Source organism: Alexandromys fortis, unplaced genomic scaffold (genome assembly GCF_014885135.2).
Source record: "Alexandromys fortis isolate MF-2015 unplaced genomic scaffold, M_Fortis_MF-2015_v1.1 scaffold_82, whole genome shotgun sequence".
NCBI classification, from domain to species: domain Eukaryota; kingdom Metazoa; phylum Chordata; class Mammalia; order Rodentia; family Cricetidae; genus Alexandromys; species Alexandromys fortis.
Window position 1 is genome coordinate 4,056,018 of NW_026067963.1, and position 24,221 is coordinate 4,080,238.

General features: G+C 41.7%; 1 protein-coding gene across 1 annotated transcript in view; it reads right to left on the minus strand.

Moving 5' to 3' along the window:
* Positions 1-11,917, minus strand: part of Rtn1 (reticulon 1) — a 195,956-nt gene extending 184,039 nt beyond the window's left edge. The window contains exon 1 of the mRNA XM_050153575.1: positions 11,491-11,917. Within this exon, the coding sequence (XP_050009532.1) occupies positions 11,491-11,731 (241 nt within the window). The 5' untranslated portion in view covers positions 11,732-11,917. The remainder of the gene's footprint in view (positions 1-11,490) is intronic.
* Between the last annotated feature and the right edge of the window lie 12,304 nt (positions 11,918-24,221).

Sequence of the window (24,221 nt, forward strand, 5' to 3'; positions counted from 1 at the left end):
GCAAATTCTGTATGGAGAACTTGGCTTGCAGGTACTCCTGTTTACTGTCCACACAAGGCTGGAACTGGGAGTCTTAAGCCTGCAAGAAACATCTCAAGGCCTAAGGGTAACTGGCCACTTCCGCCTGAAGACCAAGGCTGAAGTGAGAACTGCCAGGAAAACAAGTCCTGTTCAGCGGATCAAAGGCTTTTGTGATGAACCCACTTCTGCTTTCAGTCTGCTTCCTCTCTCCGGACCAGGCTGGGCTGTTCATCTTCAAGTGCACTGACCTTTACTCTAGTCTGACTGCTTTCTCGGTGAGCCCACCCGCTGAGATGCACCCGTCAGTTCTTTTTTATTTATTTATTTATTTGTTTATTTATTTATTTATTTATTTATTTATTTATTTATTTATTAAAGATTTCTGTCTCTTCCCCACTGGAGGGAAAGGGGAGACAACATTGTCTTTTTATTGAATTTTAAAAATCATTCTTAGTACATGGTCTTAGCAAGTAACTATAGATATAGTATAAATGGATTTCTTAGATTTAGCAACTGCTATACAGATACTGCACTTGTCAGATGAAACTTACTCTTCCTCATAGGATTGTTATTGGATTTCATTTCATTTCATTTGATTGAAACAGGGTCATCTTGTGTACACCAGGCTAATTCCACTGTCTCACCATCCCCAGGGCTACAATGACAGGTGTGTGCCGCCATGGCCGGGTCATTATGGCTGTTACTTCTTTTGAGTTTTTCTATTTCTGTTCTATTGCTCTACATGTATTTGTAATTACTTATTAAATTGTTTTTGTGGCAGTTCCTTTAAAATCATTGGCAGCTAATTTCTACTTTTAATGTTGGGATACCATTTGTCATTCTGGTTTATGTTCATCCTTGGAATGAGAGTTGGGTTGTTGTTTTCAGAGATATGGTCATTTCTTTGTTCATGAGTGTATGAGTATATACCATATACGTGCCTGATGTTTAATGAGGCCAGAGGAGGACATTAGACCCCCTGGAACAGGAACTACAGAGAGTTCTAAGCCGCCATATGCTTAACCACTGAACTGTCTTTCTAGCTCCATAACAATTGTTTCCGATTGTAACCTGGCCCAATGAGGTCAGCCTGAAATGCTCTGACAACCTGGTGAAAGACTTCTGCCTTCAGGCTGCAAGAGGTGGAGTGAGCTTCACTACTTAGTATCCTTGCTCCTGAGCAGTGATGAGACCCCTCATTCTCCCTTGGCTTCCTATAATACGGCACTGGCTAGCCATTGGGCTAAGCTTGTTCCCTTAGGAGCCTCTCAACAGCTTAAGGGGCAAAAGGCTGAGATTCTCAGTGGGAATTGGGCCTCCATTTATTTTGTGCTGATCTCCAGACAGAACAGTTTATTGCCTAGAAATGTCAAGCACTGCTGGATACTTCTTTACTGAGGGGAAGAGTTGGCTTTGGGTGGATGTTTTTGCTCATGTCCTTTGGTGTCGTCTTGTGGCTAGCTTCCTCGGGATCTAGTCTGAGATATATTAAGAAGAAGGAAACCTACAGAGTTTGTTGCTATGTCCAAAACCACATCACAAGGTTCTGAGAAAGCCTGACTTCTCTCCATATTTCAGTCCTTTCATATTCCTGATGAGACCCAAGACCAAGTGGCAGATCCCATAAGGTCATGGGTTGACCAATTGTGGGCTTCATTGCACATCCCCTATTGCACAAGTGGCCTCTTCCAACAAACCCCTATACACCCCTGGGACTGCTTCTGTCTGTTCCTGTCCTTTCTGTCCTTTGGCTGTGACTCTCCTTACTTTAATGGGACAGGTCAAACAATACTTGACAGACATGAAGTTTGTACCATCCATTTAAGTACCTGCTCTACCTTGCCCTGAGCTTCTCTTTTTGTATGCGTTGGGCATTCTTCCCAACTAAAGGATAATACATTCTGGAGAAAATGTGGGTAAAAGCATAATCCATGCCCCTCTCTTCCCCCAGATTCTAGCACAATACCAAGAATCATGGAGTAGCCCTGTAAGCTGATGTGATGGTTTGAATGAGAATGGTTCATAGGTTTGAATGCCTGGCCCCCAGTATGTGGAACTGTTTAGGAAGGATTAGGAAGTGTGGTCTTGGTAGAGGAGATGTGTTACTGGGAATGGGTTTTGAGATTTCAAAAAACCCATGCCAAGCCCAGGCTCACTCTCTCTTTGTCTGCTGCCTGCAGATCAGGATGTAAGTTCTTAGCTACTGCTCCCGAGCCATGCCTGCCTCCCGGCTGCCATGCTCCCCATTATGATGATTATTGAAACTGCAAACAAGTCCCCAATAGAGTGTTTCCTTTTTTAAGCTGCCTTGGTCGTGATGTTTCATCACAGCAACAGAACAGCAACTAAGAGAACTGGTGCTTCTGATAGCTTTAACTTGCATTTGGTAAGTTTGCTCCCCTGTTTGAAGGTCCATGGGTAGCTACATATAAGCAAGAAGTCTACAGACCTCATTTTGAGAAGTACTAACTTTTCAGAGTTGAAAAGTCCAGGTCACAGACTGAGGTGAACTTGGCTTTTGTTTCTATCAACTAGATTTACAATAATCAAATACAACTTCCTATGGTGTAAGAATTGTTCTTTAATGAAAAGCTAACCAAAGGATATTAGATTCAGAGTTCTTGGTTATTTTTTTTAAAAAGGGGGGGGGGAGTGTGCTATGGGACAATAGTTTGTACCCTGTCAATTATATTTTAATAAAATGCTGATTGGCCAGTAGCCAGGCAGGAAGTACAAGCAAGGCAATGAGAACAGGAAAATTCTGGAAAGAGAAAAGTCCATTCTACAGTCATGACTCAGTCACAAAAATAGTGACTGCCTCACCAAATAAGAAAACCTCAGGCAACACAAGACAAAGTTCAAATATATACAATATTCAAAAATTCCTTACACTGATGATAAAGATTTTGGTCTATAATTGATTTTATAATAATCTGATTCAGTAAATGAATTAGAAAATTCATGTCAGGAGGTTAGAAAGACTGTTCTAGATGAAAACATACATCAGAAGGCAATGCACAAACATAGTTTTATGTGGATAAATAGAGATAGTGAGGCAGGGGGATGAGGAACAAACCATATGGGGCTTTTAGCATAACAGAACTGGTTAATGAATTCCCAAAATATTTTAGGAATTTTATTTTGAGTATTTATGGAGCTAGATCTGGTAGCAAAAGAAAAAGAGGGAAGACAGCTCAAAAATAAAAACGAAAAATGTCTGCAGATCACAAGTTTCATATGTAGGCTGCTGACCCAAGATTGGACAAAATGTCAAAGTTCTTAAGTGTTGTGCTAGGGAAATTTCTTAACAGTAGAGAAATCAAGATGGGTTCTAAAAAGCTACGCTTTTATGAAGTGTGTGTGATAGGTCATTATTTTGAGGTTAACTGTGTTTTTTAATGATGGATACTATTCCAAGTTTTACTAGGTGACTTCTGAATTTGCTTTTGAGATCTATGTAAAAATACAGTGTTGAGGATAGGAGGCAACTCTCTTCCGGGAAGGCGTGGAGTTTGGGCTTTAAGCATATCTTCCTTCCCAAAATTCCCTACCAAGTCAACAACCTCATTTTTGCTTGAACGCTGGGAGACAGTCTCTGCCCAGCCTTGTCTAACTACCATAACATCATTCTTCTTCACTCAGCAGGAATCCACGTCTCCGAATCTTTCATCTCTGTTCTACCCTGGGAAGCCAACTGCCTCTTGTCTCCTTCTGCTTCATAAAATGAAGCACCTCGTGGAATGCCTTTCTTCTTGTTACCAATGTTTGCTGTCTTCCAGCAATTTCCTAGATGGTCTGTTTTTTATTCGTCCACAGCTGTCCTTCCTTACCTTACATAGCTCACCAATGCCTCAAAACATGGCCCCTACAACAGGCAGGGAACCATTCCCTCATACTGTGTGCATCAGAGACTTTCTAGTAATACTACTTGGGATTGCAGAGAATATTTCCATAACTTCCCCCATAGCACTAGTTCATATTACAGTCCTCAATGTTCCCAAACCCAATCATGAACTATTTTAAGTTTTCCTTTCTACATTCTGCACATATTAAACAGATTTTCCTGAACCTATACTTGGGACTTTATATTTATGGTTTCATGGATCACCACTCTTGTCTCCCTTTCAAATGCCATACATTAGATCCCAGGGTACTGTATTCTTCCCTAAAGATGTGAACTAGCGTGTCATTCACTGCCACTCTCCTGCATCCGTCACGGCTCTGTGTTGTTAGAAAGCATCTAGGTGCTCTCTTCACTGCCGTCCTCCCCATCCTGGATTCAGCTCCCCAATAACCTTGTCTTCTGCTCCTTTAGAGTCCCCACTTCCCTCCTAAGCTCTATCTCAGACACCTTAACTCTCCAATTGACGCCGTTTGTTCTTTTGGCTCTCACTCTGGAACCCTCTCTCCAGCAGAGCACAAGGCCTTGTTTATCACCTTTGCCCTTCATGCTTCCCACCGGATCCCATGATGCATTGTGTATTCACTCATTTGCATTGGCCTCAAATCTGCAGTCAGGAAATCACATAAACATTCGCTTACTACTCTAAACCAAACTTGGGCTGAATGTGCCTGGAGAAAGATTAAAAAAAAAAAAGAGGGGGAAGAGAAAGAGGAGGAGAAGGAGAGAGTAATAGTATAAGTGATGGTTTTTCTCACATATACTCGTGACCACAAATTCCAAGGGAATCCCAAAAGCCTATCAGAATTCCTCTGAGTTCCTCCTCACCCTTTTACTCTCCCCTTCACCTAGACCATAATATCCTCACTCCCCTCTCAATATTCCAGCAGCTGTTGAACTGGCTACTTAAATTTCTGCGAAGACATCTGATTACTCAAGTGTCTCAGAAACCCTTGACCCATTCACAGTGAAAACTGACTTCCTTTGTGATCTTATCGCTCAGTCAACAACTACCAGATGTGTATTTCCTCTTCCATGCCCGGTCCCAACCCCACTGAACAATGAAAACTTGACACCTGGGTATCTGATATCTCGAAATCAATAATTCTGAAACCCAATTTCTTGCTTGCTTCTTAAATCCTGCCCTCTTTAAAAACCTTCCTAAGCCGAGTTAGTAGCAACTCTATTTTTATATTTGCTCAAGTCAAGTTCCATTGCACGATCTGAATGAGTTTTTTTTCCTCTTATATCCCATGCATAGTCCATTGAGATGTGGTGTTAGTTTCAGAATATATGTATATATACATATATTCTGTATGTGGAATCCAGCCACTTTTCATCCTTTTCATCTCCTCTAATGTTACCATTCTTGTTCAGTCCAGTGTGATCTACTGACTGATAATTCCTCCTCCAAATCTACCACCTTCTACTGTCTTAGATTCTTGACATGATGAGCAAAGTGAGCTGCCTGAAATAGGTCTCCTGCTAGGGATAAAGACCTCTTACATTTTCACTCGGTTAATAGCCAAAGTGGTGGCAAGGACCTAAGGCTGTCTTACCTTTCAGCTTTTGCTCACCTACCATTTTCCCAAGCTCATTTCATTGTCCTTTCTTTCCTTCTAGAATGGGACATTGGCACAAGTCTACTGTGAGTGTCACTAAAACATCCGATTCGGCACCACCTTGTCAAAGGAGTCTTTCTGACTAGCCCTCAGGTCCCACATCTCTGCTTGGGCGTTGTCCACAGTACCTTATATCCCTTCAGGTGTCCTTTCTGATTGCTGCCTTGTCTGTCCTCTCCCCAGCACCAACCCCAACAACACACTTTTGGGGAAACAGATTTTTTTCTCAGTGCTTACAACAACAATGGTATATACCAGGGGTTCACAAAACAATAGTAGAATTATGACTGAAACAAATACTATCTTATTCAAAACTAAACTATGAAGACAATTTCTTTTTCTCTATATATTCTTTTGTGCTTTTTAAATTATAAGACCATCTAACACACTCTTTCTTCCCCAAAAACAAAATTTTAAATTAAGACCAAAGATATTTTTAAGTAGAGTTCATCTTACGTTTTTGGGTAAACAATAATTTCTTTCCTATTAATGCTACCCTTTGGCATATCAGCCATCCTTTGAAATATAATAATATTTGTGCAATTAAACAACAAGCTTTCTACAGCATTTACAAGTTGAGTTCTTGGCCGCAATCAGTGTTGTGTATATGATGGTAATTCTGAATCTGAAAAGAAAACAACTATGTTACCACAAATTTCTGGAGATTAATATACTCCTTCTTTCAAAAGAATTTGTGCTTTCTATAAAACACTAAGGAAAGCTGGGAACAGGAGACGTATCCTTCTCCAGGAAGAACACATCAATCAGTTGTCCATTGCCAAATGGTCAGCCTGAAAACATACATACAAGTATAATTATATGGCCTGAAAAGATTGTATTGGAAAATATATATTTTTTTTACAAACATGTGTGTGTCCATTTACATGAAGTAACAAATAGTGAAAAAGGCGGCCACAAATTTGAAGGAGAGTGGGAAGGGATATATATATATATATATATATATATATAGGCTTGGGAGGAGGAAAGGGAAGGGATAAATGCTCCAATTAAATTATAATATCAAAAATATGTATACATAATTTATATGTATATATATGATACATATCCCATGTGATTGTATAATTAAATCATAATGAATAAAGTTGAAGATCTTGGAGTAATACTTAAAAGAGTTATTTCTTTGAAGAAAAGCAAAATAAAACAAAGAGAAAGAAAGAGGAATGGATTTATTTTCCATAACTATATATATACATATATATGTGCGTATATATGTATATGTGTATATATAGTCAGAGCAAGTGGTACTCACATTTGTGTATCTTGTGTTGACCTCAGAAAACTAACTCATAGCCGGGTGATGGTGGCGCACGCCTTTAATCCCAGCACTCGGGAGGCAGAGGCAGGCGGATCTCTGTGAGTTTGAGACCAGCCTGGTCTACAGAGCTAGTGCCAGGACAGGCTCCAAAGCTACAGAGAAACCCTGTCTCGAAAAACCAAAAAATAAAAAAAGAAATTAAAAAAAAAAGAAAACTAACTCATGCTCATGTCCCTGTGAAGTGGGACAACGGCAAGACCTGCCAGTCAAGCTGCCAGCAAAGATGAGAATGAGGAAAATGAAAGTTGACACAGAAGGAAGTGTTTGGCTAAACTAAACATGGATGTAAAAAGAAAGTGGCCCGTGTTCTAGGAACCCTTGACCTGTGTTCAGCAGAGACGTTCGGTAACTACCCATTTACCAGGGTGAAGCCCAGCAATTTCTCACTTTACAAATAATCCATGCTTCCTAGGAGGAACAGTAAAATGGACACTGGTCCACAACTTGCCTCCCAAACCTCAGTGTTAGAAGTTCATAGTCAATCTAGAAAATAACAGAAACAGGTCTCTGTGGAGGGATAGGCAGAGTTTACAGAATGGTGACTTCAAACACATCAAGTGATGTCCTGACGCTACCCATTTCGATGTATTTGGAAAGTGTAGAAGTACTTCTAGGTGTTAACCCTAGCATCTCTGTGTTCAGAGATGTGTACCATACTCAGTTGCCGAAAAGTTATCTGTCCAAAGGCTGCATCTAGAGAAATAAATTGCATTGTTTCGAGACTGTTTTACTCTTTCTATGGATTGTAAAAGCAAGATGGAGACTTGCTTCTTGCTTCAGTATCGCTGACGCTTTCTCAAAATATGAAAAAGACTAGTATGTATACCTTCTAAAGCGGATGGCCATAAAGTATTCCAAATTAAAAAAAAAAAACACGCCTATCAAACACATATGAAAGTGAATACAGTCCCCAATTTCCAGAAGCAATGACTGGCAAAACACTGTAGTTTTCTGGATGGGATGTATAAAATATGCTCACCATTATGTAAATCGTGGTAGATGGAAAACAGAGTATCACATCTGGCTTTTTAAAAATTTACCTACGAACTTCATGGCCCCAGTAACGTGTGTTGAAAAAGTACTCTTCCTTTTCTTCTTACAATTATGCACAGAATTGTGTCAGATTTATCCACAGAATGGTACAGCTGAGGCGAGCCACATGGAACCGGCTCCTCCTGACCGTTCTCCATCCAGTCCTCCACATCGATTTCTGTGTGGCCAAGAGTTCATTCCCAAAGCAGTCGATAGGTCAACTTCTTACCATTCCAATTCGTTCGAATGCTCTTTTTTAAAAAAAAAAAAAAAAAAAAAAACAAAAATCTTTCTGTAAACAAAAGGCCATTCTTCCCTCCTTTTGTTTTTGTGTGCTCCTAGTTCCCAGGAATATGTGTGTGTGTTGCGTGCGTGCGTGTGTGTGTGTGTGTGTGTGTGTGTGTGTGTGTCTCAGCTGCTCTCAGCACCTTTTGTATAAAACTCAAAGAGACTGGCAGTTAGAGACCCTGGCACTGTAGCCTCTTCGTGGTACTTGGAATGCTCCTTGGTCAAATACATCATCACACGCGCCCACAAGCATTTTAGATGTGAAAAATTAAAGCTCAGCAAGAAAGTGTTATTTTCTCGTTATTGTTGGAAATTTTTCCGTGCTAGAAAAGTGACAGAAGCAGTGAGAATATCTGAAAATCCATTCAGTGTAATGGGCCTTTATAGCTTGCTTTACTGGTGTTGAGCTATATATACACTTATTCTGGGAGTTTACAGAGAAGTATTTTTTGGAACTATTTCTCGGGGGACTTTAATTACCATCAATGTATAAAAATAAATAACAGAATTTCTGGCCAGATGGCATGATTGGTGGTTCTTTTTCAGAAAAGCCGTTTTGAAAACACCCCGTATCTGTCTTACATGGGAATACTGCGCGTGAAAACGGAGCTGTCTGTTTACAGTGCTTCACACTCTAAGTCTAAATTACATCTCCACTGACACTGAGGCCGAAAGTATTCTTTCAAATGGGGAAAATACACTGCCTTCTTCCCCTTGGAGGGCACAATGACAGAACCACTGGGGCCAGGAGGCAGAACCACAGCAGACAGACTTCTGGACACCTTGAGCTCGGGCTTCCTCGTCTTCAGAACCTCACAAAAAAAATGGTTTCTATTTATAAAGCAAAATATAGAACTGCAAAGTCAAGCAAGGTGCGCCATGGTCTACCCTCAGGTTTGTCACTGATTTGTTGATTTTTGCTTACATTGAAAAAGGAAAAAAAAACCTACAAAAATCGCACATAAGGAGGCTGGCCCCACTTTTAATTGGATTTTTCAACATATGGCTACTTATTTGGCTGCCATTTCCAGCATTATCTCCTGCCTATGAAGTAGGGAGCTTGAAGATTTAAAACATTAACCAGACAACAATCTTATGAGACATCCCTTCATACAGTAGCAATCAGCTCAAACATTTCTATGCAAATATGCAGGTCTGTGAATATCCTTTTCATCTCCTCGTGCCCAAACTTAGAACCTTGCTTGGTTTTATTAGTTCATTTGATGCTTACGAGAGGAAACCTCAAATTACCTGACAAAACAAAAATCTCTTCATCGTGAAGATGCTAACTGTGGAAGATGGTGACTGTCCCATCTAGCCACAACTCTGTAACAGTATATTGTATATGTTTAATTCCTAGGTAGATTTTAAGTGTTTTCACCATTAAAACTGATCACAGTTGTGTTAACCAGCTTGTTTTAATAACTCCACAATGTATACCATATCAAAACATTCTATTGTATTATATACATGTGTGTATCCATAAACGTACATCCATTTTAAGCATTTTAGTGCTTGTAACCTAACCCAAGACTTTTTCTTTCTTACTCACTTGTCCTTAGAGACACTAATGGGAGGCAGGTAAAGCTTAGAAACAAAGAATTTATTTGGAATATAGTAGACAAAGCTTCCGAACGGTAAGCCACCCTCAGCAAAGTAGACTACAGGCACCAAAGGCTCTAGGTTGTTATCGTTTGCCTTTTGTTCTTGCAGTTCATTCCACGTTTTCATTTCTCCTCATTTGAAGACAAGAACTTGCAAGAGACCAGGAAACTGCTCTCAGATTTAGACCCCATAGTAATTAATACGTGACAAACGTGGTTGTCAACTGCTGGGGCTTTTCACATCGGTCCTCCTTTCCCCTCCCCCCTCCCATCCGGGCCATCTCCCGGTCTCCTCTTTCCCCCCACTCCTTCCACCTTCCCTAGCCTTCTTTCACTTCCTTCTCTTTTTTTTCTCTCTTGGCCCCTACCTTTTCCTTTTCATTATTCAACACATTCTCCAAATCTCCTTTCCTGGCTGAGATCTTGCTTGCTCTAGAGCAGAATTAAGACAACCTAAGGCACTCCACATAACCCTCGAGAGGGGGTGGCTTAAGAAAGGGGTTTTCCCTATATCAGCTGCCAGGAGCACATATGCCTGTCCAACCCACGTCCCCTCCTCCGGGAACACCCACCACCCAGGCCTCACGCTACATCACCAAAACTACACAACTCCCACTTCAGAACAGCAAAGCCTCGCAGACTACAGCACAACAGCACAACACACCACCCCCTACAGAATTTCTTCTGGAAACAGCGCTAACCAGGCAGCCACCCCTCCCCACGACGCACCTAGCTTCTCTAGCCTCCAAGGACAAGCCGCGGCCCTCAGGTTGGTCCTACCAGGCAAGGATTTTGTCTAACTGCGAAGGATGAGTCAGGGGAAGAGTTTTTGCCCCTGGCTGTGGTTTGTTTTTTTTTTTTTTTTTTTCTTCAAACATAGGAGGCGAGTTCATTCTGCGTGGTAAATTGTGCCTGGACCCTCTGGCCACAACCCCAGCACTCCATTCTGCAGCCAAGACCTTCACATTTGGGGGTTCCAAGTTTTAATTCTCGCTGATAGATTCAGGTAAAGAGCAACTAGCAAATAAAGAGGGAAGGCTTCAGCTCCCAAACCTGCCATAGTGTCCCTCTGGAATTAAGGGCAGCACTCCTTGGGGTTTGTTTTCTGCCCGGGAGAAGGGGAGCAGAGCTGGAGTAGGATCTGGAAAGGAGTAGGGTGTGGTGATTCCTTCAGGGAAGAGAAAAGGAGAATTAAAGCCACTGAAGCACTTCGCTGCCCTAAACCCAGCGGGAGGGTCCTGAAGCAGTAGGCCCTTGCTGCTTAGTTGTCAACGACTGCGGTCGCCCCTCGAAGCACGAAGCACGCTGCGCGCAAACACGCCCCAGAAAACCATCACAACCTGTCACGCCCGCCCTGCTGCCCCGAGGCCTCTGACAAGAAGGGGAAACTTGTTCCGGGGCGCAGCAGTAGCCAAGCTTGCCAACAGGGACAATATGTAAGGCTGAAACAAGAGTAATAACGAAATAACAGGACTGACAGCCTTCTTCCTCCTACCCGCTAGCAGCACACTGCTGTTTTCCACCCGTCCGCTAACATTTACGGTAGCACCAGGCGGAACCCTGCTGGGGTTAGTGCCCCAGGCAGGGAAGCCAGGAAAACGCAGAGGAAATCTGTGGACTAGAGGACCCTCCAGAAACCAGGGTCCCGGCCTCCATTTGCAGGGTCGTGGTGCCCTCCGGGCTTACCTGTGGATGCAGTTTCCATGGCGACGGGCGGCGACCGGGCGGGGCCGGAGCACAGTTCCCCAGGCGGCACTACCCCGGCTCCGGCTTCCGACCCCCAGGAAGGCTCCCCATCCTGCCGCGCTGGCCTGGCCCCTTTCGGCGGCGCTGCTTCGTCTTCCCCCTCCCCCCGGCCCCCGAACCACTGGGACCCGGGGCTAGCCAAAGGCAGCGGCTCATCTTGCAGATCCGGAGGTGCAGCCATGGCTGGAGGTGCCCCCGACTGGACGACGGAGGCTTGGCAAGGCCGGGATGCGGTGGCTAGGGGCGCGGGCGCTCCCTGCTGCTGTCCCTACCGGGACTCCGGGCTCAGAGAGGCTGCAGAGTCTCCGCGCCGCCGTCGCTGCCTCTGCTGCAACTCGGGCCGAGCAGTGGCTGCTGCTCTGGGCGCTTCGGCTCCTCCTTCTCCCCCTCCTCTTCCTCCGGGGCCCCGGGGCGGCCGCCCGCCTGCGCTCCTCCCCTGCTCCAGAGGCTGCTTGCTGTGCCAGCGCAGCGTCGCTACTCCCAAGCCTGTTATTACGCAGGTGAAAATGGCCTGCTCGGTCCGAGACCTCCCCAGTGCACGTCAGCCCCGGGCCTGCTAATGGCAGGCTCTGATTAAGGGATGTGCCAAACCCACTTGACTCTGCCTTTCATCTGGGGAAAAATACAAGGAGAGGACCAGCAGGTACTGAGTGCAGGTTGACTGATTAGGCAAGAATTTAAAGCCAGACTGGAGTCCTGGGACTCTAGGAGAGCAAGGAAGGCTGGGGAATCTCGGGGCCACTGCTACGAGGGTGACCAGAGCGTGGTGCAGAAAGGACACTGATCTGAGTGGTGACCTGGTGAAGACAGGTGTTGGTGGCAAGTGAAGACAGACAGCTGCAACTTGGAGGTTAAATCCGTCACCCTTGGCAGTTCCCAGAGCAGGTCCAAACACACAAACAAACAATAACAATAACAAAACAGAGTACAGGAATGGGCCATCAGGAGACACACACACACACACACACACACACACACACACACACAAAACCTTCCCAGACCTACCCTAAGTTGCACCGAAAGCAAACAGGACGCCACTAGGCATACAGAAGCGGCTGTGCCTCCCTTTGGAAGCGTTCAGCTGAAAGTTGTACAAACGACAGACTGTCTCAGGCAGTCTACTTTACTGGAGACACGGACATTCCTAGAAACTTCTGCTGCTGCTCTTTCCCCCGTTACTGTACTCTCTGACACAATGGGAGATACTTAATGAAGGGGGGGGGGTAACTCACCCACGTGTGTCATCCCCATGCTTGGACCTGTCTTTTCAAACTCGACATGTTTTACTGGTTCCTAAACCATAACATGCTGCGTGCCTTTTAAGTCTTCGGCTAAGTTCAGCATCAGAACAGAGGGGGACAGTTATCTGTCGGCTCTGCTCTTAAAAAACGGTCAGTCCCCTGCTGCAGCATGCACGAGGTTATGCAGGATCCTCAGCTACCATTCTCTTCAGACCTTTCTGTGAGTTTAAAGGGCAGAGTCGGCACCATTTGGGTGCTCCTAAAAATGATGGAAATAAAGATTCCTAATTCAGACTAATCTTCCGTGGTACTAGGTACAACAATGTTCGAAGGACAGCAATAAATTAGAGAAAATGTGGTGGGTGTCTGGCAGTCATCAAAATTTTACATTATTGGTATATTGGAGATTAATTATTGAGGCTGGAGAGACGACTCGATGGTTAAGAGTCTTGCTGCTTTTCCAGAGGGACCAGAGTTTGGTTCCCAGCACCCACATCTGACAGCTCACCGTCGCCCCTCCCCTGCCCCCCCCCTCTCTCTCTCACACACACACAATAAATCTTTGAAAAAAATTAGGTTCTATGGAATATGTCCATTATCTTCATTGTGATGGTGGCTTCATGGCATATGCGTTGGTTAGAAACCACGTTGTCATGTGTATATGTGTGACTCAATGTATATTAGTCAGTTATCCTAATAAAGCTATAAACATTATCCCCTCCTACAATTCTTGGTTACCCAGAATCATCACAGTTTTCTTTAATCTATGAGAAATAAGCACCTTCTTAAGATATTAAGTTGAAAAGGCTTGTTTCACTGCTGTGTTCCAGGGAATTTAATGTAGTCATACAACTGGGAGGCACTTGGATGTGTCGTTCCAGTCTCTTGCTTAGATTGCCTTAAAGTATCAAGAATTCCAGGTAGGGATTTCCTCACAGTCTCGTTATTAACACGCCAAGAGCATGGAAAGCTCAAATGTTACATTTACATGGCTATTAAGGAGTACTGAATTGTGGCAATATGGTGAGGGAGACAGATATTTTGATTCTCTGAGAAACACTGAAGAAAGGCACCAATCAGAAACTTGACAAACTGCACAAACCTTTTTGTATCCTTATGATTAAATAGATATAGGGATACAATTCTAATTATTTCCCATATTTCATCAGCCATTAATCAATACTCTTGTTTGAGGATATATGGAGGAAAATAGACAATTAAGTCTATTATGTTTTATTCATTATAGGAACCAGATAAATTCATTTCAGAGATTATTCTGAAAAGAATACATGGTTTGCTGATGGTGTGTCTCAGTAGCATAACACTTGTCTAGGATGTGTGATGCTCTGGGATTGGTTCCCTGCAAGGTGGGGCGGGGAGACACAGACAGAGAGAAAGAGTACTTAAAAAGGTGTACATCATGTTTCAACTGAGCAATCTGCTCAAGTATCTTCACTTAGGAGGCTCAACAGGTGAATTGATACAAGTTATCTATGGGGAGAGAAATATTCAGGTTTCTGTGGTGATCTGAGAAGATTCATATTGCTATCACACCACATGTGCATGCCTCGGAGCTGATGAAACTTCACTGATTTGAAGATTTGTGGACATAACGCAGCGAGTGACAGGGTTCCAGGAGTCACATAGCCACTAGATGTTATGAATTGCTCTAAAATGCTTTTGAGACAAAGAAAATAGGGCTAGACCTTTTAAGGCTTTCTCAGCATTTTAAGACAACTTGGAAGAGTTGAATCTTTGCTTCTTCTTCTTCTTCTTCTTCTTCTTCTTCTTCTTCTTCTTCTTCTTCTTCTTCTTCTTCTCCTCCTCCTCCTCCTCCTCCTCCTCCTCCTCCTCCTCCTCCTTCTTCTTCTTCTTGTCATGTGGTTTGTTTTGGGTCTCCAAAAAAAAAAAAAAAAGGAATAAGGTAAAGAACATTTAGCTTTACTTCTTAACTTCAGCCAAATCTCATACTGTGGAGGATATGGGGGCATATGGAGAAAAGGTCACAACCTTAACCAATGTGAAACCTTTTCCGTGTCTACTATCCCTGCATCCCAGTTTGCTTGATCAAAGACTGGAGATTCTAGAAGTGCCTCTGTGTTGTTTTTTGACTAAATCTCAGTCGTTTGATTTCACCATTGAAGATTCAGGAGTCAGATGCTGGGGTGTAAGCCTGATAGCTCAGAGAGGCAGAGGAAGCTCCAGCTGACCTTCCTCTTCCATTGACATCCAAGAAAGAGTGCTTTCTCCTATGCTGTCTCAAACAAAACTCTTCAAACCTAACGTCCCTCCCTTCTACTTCCTATGAGCCTCTCTACCCATCCTCCTGACTCTCTCTTAACACTTTATGGTTTTTTTTTCCCTATCAATTGGTTGCTTGCTCGGCCTTTTAACCTGTGATTAATTTTATTTAATCCTGTTTACAATTGGTTAAAGGTGTGCACCAGGGCTGAGCCATATCACCTCTAAAAACAGGTTTTTCTAGTAAAAAAAACACCATCTTGGGGTTCACGGTATGATCAAATATCCTGTAACGCCTCTGTGTAGAGTTTAGGGTCAACTTAACAATTGTATATTTTCAAAATGATAATAGTACATATTAAATTATTTCTGAGAAATGACTTCCAAGACTAAAGCTGGTCATAATTTTAGGTATTTTTAACAAATCAGGTGAAGCTTGTTCAGCGACTGTTGAAGCCAAGATAGTGAGGGACTACATTGTTGGCTACTTGTAACCTGTGTATCTGTTTTCGTTTTGTTTTTGAATTTGTTGTTTGGTTGTTTGGTGGTTTTTGTTCTGTTTTGTTTTCTGTTTTTGGCATGGAATTGAACCTACAACTTTTCACATGGTAGGTAAGCATTCTGTCAAGAAGCTACATCCCAATAATAATTCTTGTATTCTAAAAAGTAAGCTTAACTCAGAAATGTGTCTCAAAGGTTCTTTAAGGAGTTAGAGCAACATGCACCAATGAGTATATGGGCAAGACAATTTGGACTTGGTGTATTTTTTGAGGGGAACAAGGGTAGGAGGGTGGACCTGGGAGGAATAGGAAGCAAGTATGATTGGTGTACATTGTATGATATTTCCAAATAATTAATAAAAATATTATGTTGGGCCGGGCAGTGGTGGCGCACGCCTTTAATCCCAGCACTCGGGAGGCAGAGGCAGGCGGATCTCTGTGAGTTCGAGGCCAGCCTGGACTGCAAGAGCTAGTTCCAGGACAGGAACCAAAAGCTACGGAGAAACCCTGTCTCGAAAAAAAAATATTATGTTGGGAGAAAACTAATTTCTTAAAAAATAGATAAAAATTTTAAAAAGGAGTTAGGTCAAACACACACACACACACACACACACACTTCAACATGAAACAGCTTGTTTCAGAAGTGGACAACGGGATCCACTGGCTGATGGGTGATAAATGTTTGGAGTGCTGTGTAGAGAAAGTATTATGGGCCATGATCATATTCTATAGGAGAGAGGTTCTAGAAGAATGGGGAAGAATGAACAATAGGCACAACTAGGCAAGGAAGAGGGAAGGCAATGTATGCTGTGTGTTTCCTTCTCTGTTTATATTTCAGCTCAGCGTCACCCAAGCCGCAGACTCTCTTTAAAGCCCTCTTAGAGAAAAACGCAATAGCAGAGTCGCTGTCACTGGTGCAGTAAGGTAGAAGTCACACAAGAAGACAGTCCAGTGCCTCACACCTCCAAAATCATTATGTATTGTGTTGATTTGGGACATAAGTTATCTAGATAACCCCCAGATTATTTTGCAGCCTACTTTTTCCTTTTAGATAATATGTAGAAGCTCCTGAATTTGACGTGGAAAATATGCTCCATTTTTTGCTGTAGAAAAACAGTGTTCAGGCCGATATTATAAAGGCGCCCAAAAGACACCCCACTCTCGGTAACAACACACAGCACTTTTGTAACAAACACACCAGGCTCTTCTGTCACTGGAGAGTGACAACTAGGATTCCATCTGACGCACCCAAAGGTGTGAGATGTAGAATGTTCTCATGACCTCAGAAGGAAAGGAGACGAACTTACCGCTTTCCATCAATTCCAGATTTTCTCTTAATTTGCACACGTAAGCAAAACATAAAGTTTCTTTCACTTATAACATTTTCAGGGGCCATTTTCAAAGTATTGAGTCAATATTCTACTAGTTGGATAACCATTTTTATTGGTCATTATTAGTTCATTATACGAATATACCTCAACTTACCCACCCACTCATCAGATGATATAGACCCAGACTCTTGAGTTATTACAGAGTCTTATAAGGCTTTTAAGAATACTTGTGTACACATTTTTTGCAATATTTTCATTTATCTTTGTTGTAAAACAGCCTTTTGAGAGAGAATGTGGAATAGGAGAACTATAACCTGAATTTTCCATGCTCTGGAGAGAATAAAAGGATTCTGAAGACATTCTGTGCTTGAGAAGCAGTCAGGGTGCACCTGACAGGGAAATGGCCTTTGACCGAGTCTTTGCTCTTTATGACGTATGTGCTCATATGCCTCTCACTTATTACTTACACACACGCTTTCTATTTCTAGTTTGGTGAAAAATATAGAGTTTCTCATACTGGTTTTACTTTTTAACTTCATTGATGACTTGTGAATTAGTTTTTTTTTTTTTATGGATTTTCGAGACAGGGTTTCTCTGTAGTTTTTGAAGCCTGTCCTGGAACTTGCTCTTATAGACCAGGCTGGCCTCGAACTCACAGAGATCCGCCTGCCTCTGCCTCCCAAGTGCTGGGATTAAAGGCGTGCGCCACCACCTCCCAGCTGTGAATTAGGTTTTCTATGAGTCTCTTGGTAACTATTTTTCTTGTTTTAGTTGTATGGAGATGTAACTCACTAAAACAAACACTTTAGTATATAATTAAGTGAGTTTTAGAATTTTACAGCCATCACGACAAGGAATTCAGAATATTTCATCAGGCCATCTACACGTTCCACATGCATTAGCAATCATTCCCCACCCCACCCAAGACCAGGATCAATCCCAGGAAATGGTCAGGTATGTTCTCTGTTTCGTAGACTCACTTATTCTGAGTATTTCATGTAAATGGAATCACACAACATGTGGAATTTTACATCTGTTTTTTTTTTCTGCTTTTCATAGCATTTTCAGTGTTTGCTTATGTTTTGTCATGTCCACATTTTATTCCCTTTTTATTGATGAGTACAATACTGAGTGTGGCTAGTCCTCTATTTTCTCAACCACTGCTCAGATAACTTAGATTATTTCCACTTTGGAGCATTGCAAATAACATTTCTTTAAAAAGGTTAGTGTCCAAAGACTTTTCTACATATTTTAATTTCCTTTGGCTGCAGAATAGTGGTTAGAACGGTGGAGACAGAAAGTGACTCTGTGTTTAATCTTATGGGAAAACGGCCAACAGTACCATTTTATAAACCAGTGCTGGAGGCCACCCTGGCCAGGGAAGCAGGTAGGCTATGCAGATCTTCACCTCTCCCTCCACTGCCCCAAACCCCAACCCCTGTAGCAGACCACAACTTTGGCCTCATGTTCCTCCTGTCCCCACTTCCCACAGATCACACAGATCCCCTCCAACCTTCCTCCCCAATCATCCTGTCAGCCCAGTCCCCAGCACTAGGGCCATTATCTGGGAGTCCATCAGCCAAGCCTGCCAGCCAAGCAAGTCAGCCAGCAAAGCAGGTAGGCGAGCCGCAGATCTTCATTCTCCCCACTCTTCTCCAAACCCAAAGTCTCAGACTCATCCCCAGATCTGTAGCAGACCACCTGCCGTGGCCTTTCCTCATCTCTGCTCCATTCCCAGGGGACTGAACAGATCGCCGTGGAACATTCTGCTTTCGTCCTTTCTATGGGCCCCCTCAGAGTCCCTTCCTAGCCCACCTGCATTCCTAAGAGTCATCACCCAATACCTAGAAAACACATTTTACCCAGAATCCCTGAAGGTCACACCTGTCAAGATCCCTAAAGTATTTTCTAACGAGCAACACACAGCCACCACACTCTCCTAAGAGCCGAAAGAGCAATAGAAAGCAAGGAACAAAACAACTGCTCGACAAAGGCAGGGCCAGAGAGCAGCACCTAGAATTACAGTCTTCCCAAACCCTGATGCCTAGATACCAGGGTGAAAATCCATTTAATAACAGGCAGAACAATATGGCTGCACTAGAGCCCAACAATCCTACCACGGTGGGCCCTGGGTATTGGATAATAGCTGAAGTACAAGAAAAAGACCTTAAGGAGCCTTTGTGAATACGATAGAGGTCCTTAAAGGGGAAATGAATAAATCCCTTAAAGGAGCCAATGAAAACACAAACAAACAGGAAAAAAGGAAATGAAGAAAACAGCCCAAGACCTGAAAGTGGAAATAGAATCATAACAATCTAAATTAAGGGAAATCTGGAAATGAAAATTTTAGGACTTCAAATAGGAACCTCAGAGGCAAGCCTTACCAACAAATATAAGAGATGAAAGGGAGAATCTTAGGCCTTGAAGGCATGGTAGAAGACATAGATATCTTTGTCATAGAAAATGTTAAATTTTTTAGAAGTTCTGGCACAAAGAATCCAGGAAATCTGGGACACTATGGAAAGACCAAATCTAAGAATGATTAGAATAGAAGAAGAAGAAACTGGGACAAAGGCACAGAAAATATTTTTAACAAAATCATAGAAGAAAATTTCCCAAACTGAAAGCATGAGATGTTAAAGCACAAGAAGTATACAGAACACCAAATAGACTGGACCAGAAAAGACATTTTCTTTTGCACACAATAACCATACAGAACAAACTAAGATTATGAAGACCTTCAATAAAAAAGACAAAGTAACACATAAAGGCAGACCTATTGCAACACCTAACTTCTCAGTGGAGACTTTAAAAGCCAGAAGAGCTTGGATGACAAATCTTCTGTAGACTTTAAAAGACCACAGATACCAGCCCAGACTACTAAACCCAGCAACACTTTCAATCACAATAGATGGAGAAAATAAGATATTCCATGATAAACTAAATTTTAGCAATATCTATCTACAGATTCAGCCCTACAGAAGGCTCTAGAGGGAAAACTCCAATCCAAAAAAGTTAGCCACATCCCAGAAAACACAAGGAATAGGAGGGGTAACCACACAGAGAGAGATACACACATAACTACAACAAAAATAGCAAGAATCAAACAGTGCTCATTGATAGCTCTCAATATAAAGGGTCTCAATTACCCAGTAAATAAGACACAGACAACATATTTGAAAACAGAATCTGTTTTTCTGTTGCATACAAGAAACATATCTTAGCATCAATGATAGACATCACCTCTGGGTAAAAAGATGAAAAAGGTATTCCAAGCAAATGAACCTAAGAAGCAAACTAATGCAGCCATTTTAATATCTGATAAAACAGACTTCAAATCAAATCAGAAGAGATAGACAAAAATTCCACCATATTCATCAAAGAAAAAAATCCACCATCTATACACCAAACACAAGGTCACTCAAGTTCAAACACAGCTTAAGTCACATATTGACCCACCTACACTGACAGTGGGAGACTTCAATACCCCACTCTCACCAATAGACAGATCATCCAGACAAAAGCTAAACAGAAAAACGCTGGAGCTAACAGACATTGTAACCCAATGGACCTAACAGATATCTACAGAACATTTCTCTCAAACACAAGAGAATGTACCTTCTTCTCAGCACTTCACAGAATGCTCTCCAAAACTGACCACATAATTGGAAACAAAGCAGGTTTTAACAGATGCCAAGAAGATTGAAATAACACCCTGCATCCTTTCTAGCGACCACAGATTAAAACTGGATATCAACAGCAACCGAAAGCTTACAAACTCATGGATACTGGCAGCTCACCACTGAATGAAAAATGGGTCAGGACAAGAATGAAATTAAAATCTTTTCATCATTGAATGAAAATAAAAACACAACATACTCAAACTTATGGGACACAAAGAAGGTGGTTCTAAGAGGCACCATCATAGCATTCAGTGCCTACATTTAAAAAGAAGGAGGAGGAGGAGAAGGAGGAGGAGGAGGAAGAGGGAATAAAAGTAGAAAGAGCTCATGCCATTTACTTAACAACACACTTGAAAGTTCTGGAACAAAAAAAAATCACACCAAAAATTAGACAACAAGAAATAATCAGACTCTGGGCTGAAAACATAAACAAAGAGAATAATATAAAGAATCAATGAAACAAGGAGTTGGTTCTTTGAAGAAAGTCATTAAGATTGACAAACCCTTATCCAAATTAATGGAAAGTCAGAGAGAATATCCAGATTAACGAAATTAGAAACAAAAAGAAGGAAATAAAAGACACAGAGGAAATGCAGAGAGAATATGGACATACCTTGAAAACCTATACTTCATCTATTGGAAAATCTAAAAGAAATAGATAATTTTCTCAATACATACCACTTTCAAAGTTAACTCAAGATCAGATATTAAATGTAAACAAACTTATAACCCTTAGTGAAATAGAAACAGTTATTAAGAAGTCTCACACCCCCCCTCAAAAAAACCAACCAACCAACCAAACAAACAAACAAAAAACTTGCAAGGCCAGATGGCTTAAGTGCACAAAATTCTGCCAAACTTTCAAAGAAGAATTAATATCAACATTTATCAAATTATTGCACAAAATAGAAGCAGAAGGAACTTCTTGATCAGTTCACTTCAGGAAGCCATAGTTATCCTGATACTCAATCCATATAAAGACCCAACAAAGAAAGAGAACTATAGACCAATTTCCCTTATGAACACAGGTGCAAAAATTCTCAATAATAAAATTCTTGCAAACCAAATCCAAGAACCCATCAAGAAGATCATCCACCATGATCAAGCAGGCTTCATCTCAGAGATAAAAGGATGGTTCAACATATGTAAAATTGATACATGTAAGCCACCATGTAAACAAACAAAGAAAAAAATCATCTTGATTGTCAACTTCATAATATTTAGAATTATCAGGAAAACAGATCTCTAGGCTTGACTGTGGGTGACGCTTTTCCCTGTGCTGAGATTTTGGACTGTGTAAGGAGGAGGAAGGCTGGGCATGCATTCATCTCTCTCTGCCTCCCACTCTGGACACAGTGTGACCCCCTGCCCTGCTATTACACCTTCCCTTCCATGATGGACGGTAACCCCTAGAACTATAAGGAGGAGCAAATCTTCCTATCTTGACTTGCTTGCATCAGATGTCTTGGCACAGGGATGAGACAAATAATGAACACAGGGCGGTATCATATTGTGATGCTGCCTTGCCTCTCCCTAGCAGCTGATGTTCAGCATCTTTCCGGGCGTTCATTAGCCATTTGCATATTTTTTTGGCAAAATGTCTGTACAGATTCTCTACCCATTCTTAAACTGGTTGGTCTTTTTATTGTTGAATTATAAGAAATTGTATATTTTTATGTAAGTCCCTTGTACATTTCTTAATGCAAGTCTCATGATTTGCCATTTCATCTCCTATTTTCTAGATTTTAAAAACTTTCGCAATGGTGTTCTTTGTAGCACAAAAGTGGTTACTGTTTTTGAGATAAATGTTCAATTTTCTTTTCCCTTTTGCTTAAATGATTTGGAGCCATAGCTAAGCAATTGCTGCATAATTCTAGGCCGCAAAGATATGCACTTACATTTCTTTTTAATATTGTCACAGTTTAAGATCTCACACTTAGATGTTTTACCCAATTTTAGTCTATTTGCATATGTGACGTATAGAATTTTTCTTTCTTCTTCTATGATTGCCTATGAGTTCTGTGCTTACTTTTTAAATTGGACATTTTCCTTTATTTATTTCAAAATCTTATTTTGTGTTCTGTTTCCATCATTTTCATATTTTATTGCCCAAGGAGGGTGAGAAAAACCAAAGTTCTGAAAAATTCAAAGGCTTCTTCAAAGTCACTTGTCTAAGGCAGGTGTTAACAAAGGCTAAGTCACCTACCTGACTCTATGCTTCATGATCCCCAATGTAAGTGTTGAAACCGTAGAATTAATTTTCTGTAAAATACCATTGACAGTAGCATAGCTCAATAAAGATGAGTGTTAGCTACAAATGTCTTCCAGAATTGGTAATCATAAATTATATCCAAAGAATTCAGCATCTAGTGCAATAGGTTACCCTGAAGACCAAGGAGAGGAAAGATGCAACCCTGCTGTGTGGAGGTCAGAACCCTGGACAGCTCACAGTGCTTCAAACTCTGATTACTGAAGATGTAGATGACTGGTTAAAACCTTGGACTTGGTAGAATGAATATCAGTGAAAAGAACGCCTGTGTTTTTCCTTTCATATGAACTCAACCTCCCCTGGGAAAGCATATGATACCATCTTCCAGGAGCCTGTATTCTTTAAGTTATAGGGCTTGCTTTACAGACGTGACAAGTATGTTATGGAGCTTTTTGGAAGAAGGGTAATCTAAAGAGGAATTTCTTCCTTTCTCCTCTTTCCATCCAAATTTAGCCAGTAGGCACAGCTGGACTGTAAGCCAGGGACTGACATGATGCCTAAGAGGAAGCCTAAGAACACGGTGTTGATGGGAGTTGGTGAGCATATTGATAGAAGGCTCGGAGCTTGGCTGTATTTATAATTTCATATGCCTCATAACAAAAACGGAATGTATTAAAGTTGATGACTGGTCTAAGAGGGCACATAGGACCACACAAAAATCTGTGAACTGCATACGTCACAAACTTCAATAAGTTGTCTGTCATGCTGGTTGGTTAGTTTGTTTTGTTGTTGCTGCTATTTTGGTTTTTTTTTTTTTTTTTTTTTTTTTTTTTGCCTGACATAAGCTAAAGCTACCTGGGAAGAGGGAAACTCAGCTGAGAAAATGCCTCCATCATATTGGCCTATAGGCAAGTGTGTAGGGCATTTTCTTTATAACCGAGTGATGTGGTAGGACCCTGAACACACCACTGTGACCCAGGTGGTGTCACACCTGGGTAGGTGAAGCTGTATTGTAGAAGAAAACAAGATTCTACAATCTTCACAAGTCAATTATGAGCAGCAAGTAGGCCTCTACTTCAGTTTCTGCCTCCAAATTCCTACCTTGAGTCCCTACTGTGACTTCCCTTCATGATGCAGTATAGCTATAAGAGGAATCAAACCCTTTATTTCTCAAGTTGCTGTTGTTCGTTCTGTTTATTATAGTGGTAGAATCCAAACTAGCATAAACATCTATCTTGGAGTGGCCCTATTTGGTTATAGATAAAAGTCAGCGACAGCTCTCTCAAAGTCTTATATTTTAATACTATCTACAATAATAGCAATCTGTTAAAGACTGTTTGTAATGCAGACCTCTTAGGACCTCTTAGGATGGTCACACAAGATGAGTCGTAAGGATGCTTGAATTGAGGTGCTTACTCTGAATTTAGGCACTAGCTAGGTTTGTGCCTCGATGTCTCATTTCAAAG